This window comes from Mesoplodon mirus, assembly GCF_964341445.2.
Source record: "Mesoplodon mirus genome assembly, chromosome: 10".
NCBI lineage: Eukaryota > Metazoa > Chordata > Mammalia > Artiodactyla > Ziphiidae > Mesoplodon > Mesoplodon mirus.
In genome coordinates, this window is record NC_138986.1 from 81,988,895 (window position 1) to 82,001,859 (window position 12,965).

At 39.0% G+C, this 12,965-nt stretch overlaps 1 protein-coding gene across 7 annotated transcripts in view; it reads left to right on the plus strand.

Annotated features, from left to right (window-relative positions):
• PHF3 (PHD finger protein 3) overlaps positions 1 to 12,678 on the plus strand; it is a 99,603-nt gene extending 86,925 nt beyond the window's left edge. For all 7 annotated transcript variants that reach the window (XM_082634356.1, XM_082634357.1, XM_082634358.1 and 4 more), the window contains 7 exons: positions 1,402 to 1,533; positions 2,420 to 2,555; positions 4,296 to 4,491; positions 4,999 to 5,146; positions 7,300 to 7,389; positions 9,404 to 9,599; positions 9,822 to 12,678. In XM_082634356.1, coding sequence (XP_082490482.1) covers positions 1,402 to 1,533; positions 2,420 to 2,555; positions 4,296 to 4,491; positions 4,999 to 5,146; positions 7,300 to 7,389; positions 9,404 to 9,599; positions 9,822 to 11,941 — 3,018 coding nt within the window. In that variant the 3' untranslated portion in view covers positions 11,942 to 12,678. The remainder of the gene's footprint in view (positions 1 to 1,401; positions 1,534 to 2,419; positions 2,556 to 4,295; positions 4,492 to 4,998; positions 5,147 to 7,299; positions 7,390 to 9,403; positions 9,600 to 9,821) is intronic.
• Positions 12,679 to 12,965: the final 287 nt, after the last annotated feature.

Sequence of the window (12,965 nt, forward strand, 5' to 3'; positions counted from 1 at the left end):
GCGCTCTCCTCCGCGGCTCCGAAGCTTTCCCCCTCCGCCACCTGCAGTCTCCGCCCGCGAAGGGGCTCCTAGTGTGTGGAAACCTTTCCTCCTTCATGGCTCCCTCCCACTGGTGCAGGTCCCGTCCCTATTCTTTGTCTCTGTTGTTTCCTTTTTCTTTTGCCTTCCCCACGTACGTGGGGAGTTTCTTGCCTTTCGGGAGGTCTGAGGTCTTCTGCCAGCGTTCAGTGGGTGTTCTGTAGGAGTTGTTCCACGTGTAGATGTATTTCTGATGTATCTGTGGGGAGGAAGGTGATCTCCGCGTCTTACTCTTCCTCCATCTTCCCCCCCTCTCTCTATGTATTGCATTTTTAAAAGTAAAAAATTCTAAAAGTTACCAATGCTGAGAGTTTTATTGGGGGTTTGTGAACTTGAAATATCTTTGAAGGTGAAGGGAATATGTGACTTCAAATTATTGTGACCGCGAGATAGCCACATTATCCACTGCTTTTATTATAATGGCCTTAGAGTATTAGCTCTTTATTTTAGAAAATAGTGGTTTCTTATATATTAAGTCTACACGATTTACCTGATCTTAAGCATTAATCCTCCATGTTGATCTTCTACCAAATTTAGTTTGATGTGCAAGAGGCCTTAATTTGATACATTACACTAAGTCACATGTTTCTTTACTTTCCCCTTGTATAGTTTCTCGTATTTTGCAAATATTATCACCATCTCTTTTTTTCCCTCCGTATCCCAAATGTGCACGTGCCTCTCTTCTTAGAAACTGTGGCTGCAGGTGTCATCTGCATGGGAGACCTGCTGTTTCTTTCTTTGGGCTGTGTATGTGATTTCTTTCTTTAAAGGAAGATTTGCACTTAACAGTGACAAGACAAATGACCGGATCCGTCTTTACCTTCCTTAACCCACTCCCCTCTCAGCTACCTTTTACTAATCCTGTCTGCTCTTGCGTTTTTATTATGCTTTGTTGCTGAGCTTGTTCACTGTCACAAAGTATGTTCCATCAGGAGCCTTCTGATGGGAGATTTGCCCATTTCTTTTGTTTGACTAAATTTCTGCTGCTGTGGCAGATGTTAGAACATCAAGTTAGGAATCTAAGAGGAACTTGATTGTTATTTCTCTGTGGCACCTGCTGAAATACTAGATCAGAAAGCAGATTTTAAATGTAAATATCATGTTTCGTCACTTTGCAAATTAGATTACACTTCAGCTGCCTCCAGTTACTGTACATGTAAAATTCTCCAGGCTGACGTATGAGCTCTAATTCTTAAAACCCCAGCACTCAAAACTGACATTTGCAAGTACTCAGTATATGTTTGTTGCTTGAGAGACTACCTAAAGGTTAAAAATTATCTGTGATTTTAACTGTGAAGTTTTCTTTAAAATATGTCTTATTAGACCATAGAGATGATTGAGAAAGAACAGAGAGAAGTGGAAAGAAGACCAATCACAAAGATAACTCATAAAGGTGAGATAGAAATTGAGAGTGATGCTCCAATGAAAGAACAGGAAGCAGCCATGGAAATTCAGGTAAATTATGATAATAAAAATAGCATGTTTTATAGTGCTCAAAACATGAAGATTCAGAAAAGATTTATTTGCCCGTTTTTGATAGAAGGGAAAATGTTTATACTTAACCATTTTCTTCTGTTAATACTTATGGTAATATCAAACTGAGCTTCACTCACATTAAATGATTCACTTGGAATATAAAAATAAAGGGGGGAAGACTTCCCTGGTGGCGCAGTGGTTGAGAATCTGCCTGCCATTGCAGGGGACATGGGTTTGAGCCCTGGTCCGGGAAGATCCCACATGCCGCAGAGCAGCTAAGCCCATGTGCCACAACTACTGAGCCTGCGCTTTGTAGCCTGTGAGCCACAAGTGCTGAGCCTGCGCTCTAGAGCCCATGAGCCACAACTACTGAAGCCCACACACCTAGAGCCCGTGCTCTGCAACAAGAGAAGCCACTGCTTCTCTTGTTCTTAAAGTAGAAAAAAGAATTTTTTAAAGTGTATTTATTAGAGTTGTCTATATTATTGGTTTAATGTTGTTTTGAGAGTGTTTAAAGCATTGTTTTTCTGTACGTAGTGTGCAGACCACCTGCATCACAGGCCTCGAAATCTGTAGGTGCTTCTTAGACAGACTAGTTTGAGAGCAGGTGCGGCTTTTCTTACTTTCAAATATCAATGAGAAAATAATAGATATTGTTAGAGGCCTTGAAGAATGAGAAATGTTTGAGTTTTTGCTCTGTTTTATGCCATAATTAACATCTAGCATTTATTTTTTAAAGCGTGAAAAACAACCTATGAATGGAGCAGTTTCATTTTGGAAAAATATCAGTATGAAATATCAGATGGTTTAAATAATTGAGGCCAAAGTTTTTCTGTTAACCTATTTTCACTCTCACTGTTGTTAGGAACCTACAGCTAATAAGTCAGTGGAGAAGACAGAAGGATCTGAGAAACCGAAAGAAGAGATTGACTCCTTGTCTAAAGATACCACTAGTCAACACAGACAACATCTTTTTGATCTTAACTGCAAAATTTGCATAGGTAATTTGAAGTATTTCTTCCTAAATGTTGCTTCCATTTTGAAAGGGGAATACATGTAAATTGTAATTTAAATAGGTTTTTGTTTTCCCAGTACTGGCGCAGAGTCAGATTGTGACTTAGTAGTAGTAGTGAAATCAACTTAGTAAGTAGTTCACTAGCATTTCGAAAACAGAATAGAAAATATGGTGAATTGCACTGATAAAGATAAGTATGATTTTGAGAGACTTTAGTTCCAATTATTTATGTATAACAAAAAAAACCCACACATGCATACGTACATGTATACACACACATGTGCACAGACACGGATATGTGGAGTGTGTGTGTATGTAAGTAATGGATCATGATATAAAATGTTACTTTACAGATCATGATAAAAATTGCTGAAAACCTGCTTGGGTAGGCCATATGAAAGATTTTCGTCTTCTATCTAAGACCAGTGGATAGTGATTGAAGGGATTTTAGCAGGAGAATGATATGATCAGCTTGGAATTTTATGAAGATTTCTCTGACTTTGAGTAGAGATGATGATGAAAGAAGCCAAGAGAAGAAGGCGCGAGGCTAGGTGGCAGGCGTTTGTGCACTAGTGCAAGAGGGAGATGCAGGTGCTTTTAATTAAAGGGAGGCTTTGAGATACTCAGGTAATATTGACAGATGTTAGAGGCTGGGTTTAGGGCATAAGAAATGGGGATGTGTTGAGCAAGAGTTTAAGTTTATATTCAGTTTATTGGTAAAGGTGGAGGACGAGAGTTTTTAAAAACTCTAGAGATGTAGCTCTCGATTTTTATTTTTTTACTGTGGTATGCTAAAGGACTGATACATACTTTGTTCAGTAAGATGAAAAATTTTTTAGGTTAGTTAACATGCTGCCCTCCATCATTGTTTTAGAGACTAGGCAGCTTTCTTATAATAAAAATGACGTATCTTCTCAAAATTGTGCGTTCACAGTTGGTACAATGCTAAAGACTTAAAGGGCAGGGTGTTTTTAGACATTGTTATCCCTGAAGAAAGCTATCCATGGTTTACTGGTATTTTTAGTATACTCATTAGGTTTTTTGTCTGGGAAAAATCTTAATAATTTTTTTGTTAATTCTATTAATTTCTACTAATTTTGATGATTAAAATGATAATTATAATTAATATAATATTTAATATTGTAATATTTCAATAAATTTAATGGTAGCACACAAAATATTTGTTAAATACTACTGGACTTGACCTATTTTCAGAAAGTTTGAATTTTTCTTCTTGATTCTATAGAGAAAATCAATGTCATTTTCTAAACTTTACTAGTGTTTTTTCATGCTTCGTAACTAAGTAGCATTGTAGTATGCATATGTCATGGACTGCTGCTATATGTAACACGAAGTAGGGATACAGATTTGTTTTACTTAGTTCCTCATGTTACCTCTCAAGACTGTGGGAATTTGTTGTAGTTTAGTTTAAAAAATGCTTGATAGGGAATCAGGAAACCATTTTTAGGTTCTGGTTGTAATGTTTCCGTTTCAAAACCTTGTCTGAGTTGTTTAACATTCTCTTTTTTTAATTTTTCACATCAGTAAGGGAGGTTGTTCTAGAACTCATTGTGAGAAATGATGATAGTTACAAATTACCCCAGGAAATGTATGGTTGTGCAACAGTGCAGTCAGGGGAACTGAATAACTTTAGAAGTGAAAATGGATGAAGTTACAGAAATTTCAGTTTACAAAAGTGGTATATTTTGGTGTTTTCTGGCTTCAGGTCGAATGGCACCGCCTGTAGATGATCTTTCTCCAAAAAAAGTGAAAGTTGTTGTTGGAGTATCTCGTAAACATTCAGACAATGAAGCAGAAAGTATAGCAGATGCTTTGTCTTCAACTTCAAATATTTTGGCCTCTGAATTCTTTGAAGAGGAGAAACAAGAGTCTCCGAAGTCAGCATTGTCTTCTGCTCCACGGTAATTTTCTGTTAGTTATAATTTCTATTCTTTATAGCTCTTTGCCATATTATACTTGAAGTCTTCAAAAACTTTAGAAAAGTGACATGTTTCTTAAGAAAGAAACCTTTCTTTTGAGACAGTAACTGTACCTTCCTGTAATCTAATTGAGATTTTTAAAAAGACTCTAAAAGTTAATTTAGAGATTTGAGTGTGTGGGGACTTGACTTTAAAACTCTCTTTAATTGCATTAGCTCCAAGAGGCAGGAGATAAGTCATTAAAGAAAAATTGCTTGCATTTCTCTGGACCATATTAGTCCACAGGACAGCCTAGAAGAAAGACTTTGTAAAAACATGGCTATGTAAATATAAGTACATTAAAGTGAAAATATAAACTCTTTAATCATAGCCTTTACATATTTTGGTTTTCTTGACATGCTAAAATAGAAATGATTGATGAGTAAATAGAAAATGCATTTATTCATGAGCAGATCTTTAGGCTGAAAACTTCTTAATATCATTTTTTAGTCCAGAGATGCCTGGAACTGTTGAAGTTGAGTCTACCTTCCTGGCTCGATTGAACTTCATCTGGAAAGGTTTTATCAACATGCCATCTGTAGCAAAATTTGTTACCAAAGCCTACCCAGTGTCTGGTTCCCCTGAGTACTTGACAGAGGTACTGTGAACTTTTCTACCCTTCTATGCCTGGGTTGACATATATGTTTCTGAAGCCAAAAGGTAAAGAAACAACATAATAAAATAAAAATATTTAATTTTCATTCATGATAAAAATATCTATTGACAGTGATCCTTAAACCATTCAATTAATGGAATTATGAGTCCACAAATGGAGTTTTAGAACTGTAGAAAATTGTGCCCTGAAGTATTAAATCCACATGTCCTGTACTCTTTCCAAGATGTATTCTCTGTCAGAATTAAAGATTAATGAGAGTCTGCGTGGATATCTAAGTTTTTCTTTAAGTACAGACTTACGTAAAAGATGGACATATTTATGGCCTTCAGTGTTAGCTTGTCATGGAGAGTTTTTCATTGTTATCAAGTCTTGTAATTCCCCTACTGCTTAAATTTCCCCAACTTCATGACTGTGGTTCTTACCTGCCCATTTCTGTGAATATAGATATACACCCAGTTGACCCTTGAGCAACACAGTTTTGAACTGCACACAGATTTCTTCAGTAGTGAAAACCACAGTACCACATGACCCGCAGTTGGTTGAATCCTCAGGTGTGGAACTGTGTATACGGAGGGGCAACTGTAGGTTATACTCGGATTATCAACTGCACAGAGGGTGGGCACCCTTAATTAACCCCCATGTTGTTCAGGGGTCAGCTGTCTAGTTGAGACTCGCCAGTTAGTTGACAGTCCTGAGAGGAATGACCTTGGTTGCTGCAGTGGTGCCCTTGGTTGGTTTTATACCTGAAGGAATAAGAAGGGACTGCTGTGCAGTATTTATGGGAAACAAGCAGCTGTAGTATTATAGTATTATGATAAGTGAGAAAGTACAATGTTTTCTGAACTTTTTTGAATAAAGTTTGTATTTCTCTGTGTCTATGCAGAAGGAAAATAAATCAGTATATGTGTACTGTATTTTTGTTGAGATTATATTTTGCTATTATGTTCATATCTAACATTTTTTCATTCATTCTCAGTCTGCTGACCATAAAGGCAAAAGTTTTTTAAAAAATGGTTTTCAGCATTTTGTAAAACGTAAATCATATATATGCCTGTTCTTTTTTAAGACTAATATAAACTTTTCTTTGTATTAGGATGAAATTAGTTTGACTCAATGTAGTGTTGCTTATCTAATCTCCATCAGCTTATTTGTCTAGTTGTGTTTTTGATTAATAAACGACTTAATTATTTTACATATAGTTTGGTTGGCAAGTAATATTTTAGATACACTGATGTTATAAGAAAAAAATTCGGTGCTTTTCTTTTTGAACAAATCTGTTTAGAAATTTAGTCTTTGATTAGTCCATGGTGAAGATAACTCTTCTTTTAAATGGATAACTAAGTCCTAAACTACAAGACCCTTTTGATTTTAAACAAAACTATTATTTTCTTTTCTGAGCCAGTTTCTGTGTGATTGCTTTACAGAACTCCACCTCTGCTTTCTACTTATTTTTAGTTTGATTTGGACTAAAATCCCAAATAAAATAAAGCAGTTAATCATTTAAATTTAATTGAATTTATATTGCTTGTTTTTTATGATTTTTCTCTCTTCATAAAAAAACAAATATACTGATTAAAGTTTCAAATATTCGTAATTGTACAGCTCTTGATTGATTTTATGTATAGTCATCTGTTCTCAGAAAGATTATGCCTTTAAAAAAAAAAAGAACCTTGCATTATTACAATGTTATTCTCTTCTGTGCAAAAATATACTCTATAATTAAGCTTGATAACTTCTGAAATCCAACTGTTAGTGATAAAGGCATACCCCAGCTCACTACCACCAAAAAAAGGAAGGGGAGGTGGAAGGGGAAAAACAATGGCCCCTAATATTCTGGAATCTGTTGTAATCTCCCTGGATTGTCAGAGTGGGATGCTGGCACTGCTGCTTTGTCTTGACCTCAGATTCTTTCTTAACTGTGTTTTGGGCATCCACCTCAGTCACTTGGAGTTGACATTTGAGGTAAAGCCTAATTGCTCTTCCTGTACTTTCTTATGTTCTCTGATGCATTTTATAATCTTACTTGTTTTTTTATCACTATGTCATATTAGTCTTAGAGCTAAGTTTGTATGAAGTATAGACATTATAATAAATACAATCTGTATACATTGATCACCTTCATGTCGTTACCACAGGATCTACCAGATAGTATTCAAGTCGGTGGTAGAATATCACCTCAGACAGTTTGGGATTATGTGGAAAAAATTAAAGCCTCAGGAACCAAGGTGAGGAGAACTTTTTTCACTCTACCCATATTAGAGAGTATTTGAAAAGTAAACCACTGAGAGTTCTTGTGCAAGGTCCCTTGGGGAGGGAGCCAGTACAAGTACTAAATCTACATAGTATGCCTGACAAAGCTGAACTGTAGCCATTTGCTAGAGCTCAAAGCCCAGCATTCCTTTCGTGGTATGCTCTCTCAGTGATTTCTGTCATTGTTTTGAAAGAAATGTTTTAGAGTAAGTATTGAGATTTCATCCTGGAATTTTGCCTTGCTTTGATTGTAGACATGTGTTTTAGTTGGGGCATAGGCTAAGCTGTTGGGACAAAGAGACCCTAAAGTTGTTTATTTTCCTGCTATGTTGGGTGGGTCAGTAGTTCAGGGCTTTAGGCCGTTCGATTCAGCAGGGATGAGGCTCCTCTGTCTTGTCATTTTGCTGTTTGCAAGACTGTTGTCCTTATCATTCAAGCAGGGTCAGAGCTGACTTAGCAGCACCAAGTGGGAAAAAAAGAATGTCTGTCCAGTTGTTTTAGAAGCAAGACCTAGAACTTGCAGTTATCTTTTCACTTCCTCTAGCTTCCATTGGCAAGAGCTTACTCATAAACCTCATATGGCTACTAAGGAGGCTGGGAAGTGTGATCTCTATTGGATGGCCCTGTGCCCAGCTAAAAGTTAAGGGTTCTGTTTGTAATAGGAGGAAATGAGGAGGATGGATACTGGGAGGTAATTAGTAGCCTCTATAGCAATGTCTCTCTTTTTCTTTTCTCTCTCTATATCTTCTATCATTTCTTTAACTCAAAGAACGTAACTACACAGGAATATTTAATCATTAGAAGAAGTCATTTTTCCCTCCAAGGATGATAATACCCAGCATATTATAGACATTCAAAAAATAAATCTTGAATAAATGAACATTAACTTTTTTATCTTTTATGATCAGAAGTCCTTAGTAAGATTAGTAGTGTTCCATAATGGATAATCTTCAGCTGAAAATAATATTTTTTCCAATATAGATTTTAGAATTTAAACTGATACTGTATTAGAATACAAATAGGACTTTGAAGCAGTATAAAAAAAATTTACTACATTTACTTTCACTTTCTCATGATAGCAAAAGTCGTAGGAAAGTATTGGGAGGTGTTACTCTTGGATGTTTTGGGAATGCTCTTGATCTGCCCCTCTGGTACTGCACAGTGTGCTTCCATCTGGTCTTGGTGGCCCCAAAGGAGGACACTCTGGATGAGAGACCTCTTAGAAGAGGCGGAGCCGTAGTTCAGCTCATTCATGTGTCTTCTCTAGGATCTTGCATCAGTTTAGGCTTTGCAGTAGATCTGGCTCTCCCCGTTTCATGTTTCATGAAGAAGCGTCCATTTTTCACACTACCAAATTAACACCAAATTGGGACTGTCTTTTCTATCTGAAACAAAGCCAAGAACCCAGAGGCAAGCAAATAAGTTCCTCAGTAAGCCGAATGATTTTACAGAATTTATGGCTGTGTGTATTTGAGGTCTTTCAGCCAGCCCCCTTTATTCCTAGATTCAGTCCCTCTAACTGGGATTATCCGTGGATTTGTGCGTTTCTGTGTGTGCGTTTCTGTGTGTGTGTGTACGTGGTGGGGCTCTGGTGGAGGCTGCTGTTAATTTGAAGTGTGCTGAGCATATAGGCAGCCCTCTGCAGAAGTGACTCCATTGGAAGTGAGGACACAGGATAGACATCAGGAGACGTGGCCTTAAATGTCTTCTCTGCCACTGACAGCTGTGTCACCTTGCACAGGTTAATTACCGTGGGACTCAGTTTCTATGGGACGGTTTCAGATAAAACAAATCATCAGTGGATCAGCCAGGATCTTTTCCTAAGAGTTGTTTCCTTTTAGTATTCATATCTGCATTTAAGTTGTAAGCCATGTTACTTGGTAACAGTCATAAAATTCAACAGATTATTACTCATTGAGAATGGTATTTAAAACCAGGCTGTTGTTTAGGTTATTGTTTTAAACAACCATTTGTTATTTGCTTGAATAGGAAATTTGTGTGGTTCGCTTCACACCTGTGACTGAAGAAGATCAAATTTCTTACACTTTGCTGTTTGCATACTTCAGTAGCAGGAAGCGCTACGGAGTGGCTGCTAACAACATGAAGCAGGTTAAAGACATGTACCTAATCCCTCTGGGGGCCACGGATAAAATCCCACACCCTCTTGTGCCCTTTGATGGACCTGGTAGGTATTCGTTTAATAATAGAATGTGAATGAAGTGAGGTGAGAAGCAGGGCTGGAGCAGGAAAGCTGAGTCTGCTTTCCTTCTTGGGGCCCAGCCCGTTAGATCTGCCGTGAGAGGGACAGGCACCAATTGAGGAGCCTGTAATAAGCTAGATGCAAAATTTTACTCTTTATTGTAATGATTGAAAATGACTATTAATTGATGTTTTTGATTTTGTACAGGCCTTGAACTGCACAGACCTAATCTATTGTTGGGCTTAATTATTCGTCAAAAACTGAAACGGCAGCACAGTGCCAGTGCTGGTGCTGGTCACACAGCTGAGATGGCTGAAAGTGTACCAGTAACATTGCCGCCTGATAAAAAAAGTAAGGTAGAAGTTTCCACAGAGGAAGCAGCAGAAGAAGAAAATGACTTTTTTAATTCTTTTACAACTGTGTTGCACAAGCAAAGAAATAAGCCTCAGCAAACTCTTCAGGAAGACCTTCCAACGGTCATTGAACCTTTAGTGGAAGTCACCAAACAGGAGCCACCAAAACCTTTAAGATTCCTTCCTGGGGTCTTGATTGGCTGGGAAAATCAACCTTCTACTCTGGAATTGGCAAATAAACCTCTTCCTGTGGATGATATCCTTCAGAGCCTTTTGGGCACTACTGGTCAAGCATATGAACAGGCTCAGTCAGGGACAGAACAAAGCACTCTTAAAGAAATTCCATTTATAAATGAGCAAGGCGACCTGAAAGCAGAGAAGGTAGATACAGTGGAAGCAACTGATGGGGAAGCCAAGGAAGTGAAGGTTAAAGGAGATAAGCCTTCAGAGTCGGCAGGTGGTTCAGTAGGAGAAGAGGTGTCCGGAATGGGGGCCTCTTCTGTTTCTGCCGGGCCTTTGACAAGTCTTAGTCTCAGAGGTAAACCACCAGATGTTTCTACAGAAGCATTCCTAACAAATTTATCGATGCAGTCAAAACAAGAGGAGACGGTGGAGAGTAAAGAGAGAGCGTTAAAAAGACAGCAGCTACCAGATCAAGAGAGTAACTTGCAAGATAATTGGACTGCAAACACTAGTTCTCCCTGCAGGTCTAATGCAGGAAAAGGAAACATAGATGGTAATGGGAGTTGCAGTGAAAACCTTGCTGCTAACACGACACGGGCCCCCCAGTTTATCAACCTGAAAAGGGACCCTAGGCAAGCAGCAGGGCGAAATCAGCAGGCGTCTGCTCCAGAAAGCAGGGACGGAGATAGCTGCCGGAATGGAGAGAAGCAGCCCCTGCCTGGCCTGTCGCACAAGGAGCACTTAACCGAACAAAGCAGTGTTGAGGAAAAGTTGCCTTCTGTAGAGAAGAGCTCATGTATTCAGCAGAGTGATGATTCCGGGGTTGTACAGAACTCGCCATCAGTAGAAAACGTACACAGTTCTCAAACAGAACAAGCAAAACCCTTACAGGAGGAGATTTTAATGCAAAATATTGAAACTGTGCACCCATTTCGAAGAGGATCAGTAGCAGCAACATCTCATTTTGAGGTTGGAAACACATGTCCCTCTGAATTTCCTGCGAAAAGCATCAGCTTCACTTCCAGAAGCACCAGCCCCAGAACAAGTGCAAACTTCTCACCCATAAGGCCACAGCAGCCCAACCTTCAGCATCTCAAGTGTAGCCCGCCTGGATTTCCATTTCCAGGACCTCCAAATTTCCCCCCACAAAGCATGTTTGGATTTCCGCCACATTTGCCACCCCCGTTGCTTCCCCCTCCAGGCTTTGGCTTTGCTCAGAATCCCATGGTTCCCTGGCCACCTGTTGTTCATCTGACAGGCCAACCGCAACGTATGATGGGTCCCCTTTCACAAGCGTCAAGGTATCTAGGCCCGCAAAATTTTTACCAGATTAAAGACGTTCGGAGGCCAGAAAGGCGCCATAGTGACCCTTGGGGTAGGCAAGACCAACAGCAACTGGATAGACCGTTTAACAGGGGTAAGGGGGATCGTCAGAGGTTTTACAGTGATTCACACCACCTGAAAAGAGAGCGCCACGAGAAGGGGTGGGAGCAGGAGTCCGAAAGGCACAGGCGCAGAGACAGAGCCCAGGACAAGGACAGAGACAGGAAGAGCAGGGAGGAGGGGCACAAGGGTCAGGAGCGGGCACGGCTGCCGCACGGGGAGCGAGGAGTGGACGGAAGAGCGAGCAGAGACAGCAGGGCTGTAGACAGGAAGGCAGACGCGCCTAAGGGTGAAGACCAGGAGAAGGACAGAGAGCGGGAGAAGGGTAAGCATAGAGAAGGCGAGAAGGAGCGAGACAGGCACCACAGAGACAGGGACCACACCGACAGAGCTAAAGGCAAAAGGTGAAGCCGGCAGGCTGCTGCAGAGGTCCACTGAAATAGCTGTTAAACGTCGTCTCTTTAAAACTTCGTATGATTGCCTGCTAGGATCGTGCCGTCTTTTACATTTTTAATATTGGTGGTTTGCAGAGCAGTACATTCTGTGTGTCGGTGCGGAGTGCACTGGGCCAGTGCTCATCATCCCTTCTTCATACCAACTGCCCTAGTTGTAGGAATTTAATATTTTTAAAAGTTTTACATTGCTGTATATTCAAAGATTTGTTTTATTAATATGCAATAAAGGCTTAGAAATTTTAGTTTTATTCCTTAATCGGTAAATATGGTTAATTACGGAATCTATTTACTGCCTCTAGTGAATGTCCTTTATATAATGACTAATTTGAGAGTAACGTGTACTCTGTTTGTTTTAAATTGCACTGTTTTTAAAGAAACTGTAGAGGAGCAACATAAAGCCAAGCAACTTGGTAATTGGATTATATTAATCATTCAGTCGAGCAGTTTTTGACCAAGAATCAGAAACCCAAGGAGTACATTTATCGCTTTAGTCTGCACTCATTGAAGGCGTTTGTTACCGTACTACAGCTTTGTGGTAGTCCATTGTTTTCCTTTTCCTTTTTGGCTCTTCAGAAACTTGAATACTTAAGCTTGTACATGATCTTGTGTTTTGCTATCCTTTTTACTGTACAATGTAAATATTTTAAGGGATATTTTGATTCTAAATATGATAAAAGAATTTCTCACCTATTTTGTGTGTGTGATTTGAAATTCAGTAGTAAAATAATTTCTTTAAGACTTTAAATACCTTTAGACATTGTTCTTCTCTTACTCAGCCAAGAGCATATAGGCTAAGATGAGGAGAAAAACGATTTCTTTATCTTATTAGATTATAGGCTATTAAGATAAATCGTGTAGTTCTGAAGAGGCTAGAATTGAAAACTGCCACTGAAAAACTGTGCAGCTATAACCCACTTTGTAGGTATGTTTCTGAAAACTGGTACACCGTCAAAATTTGGTACACTGACTAATCATTG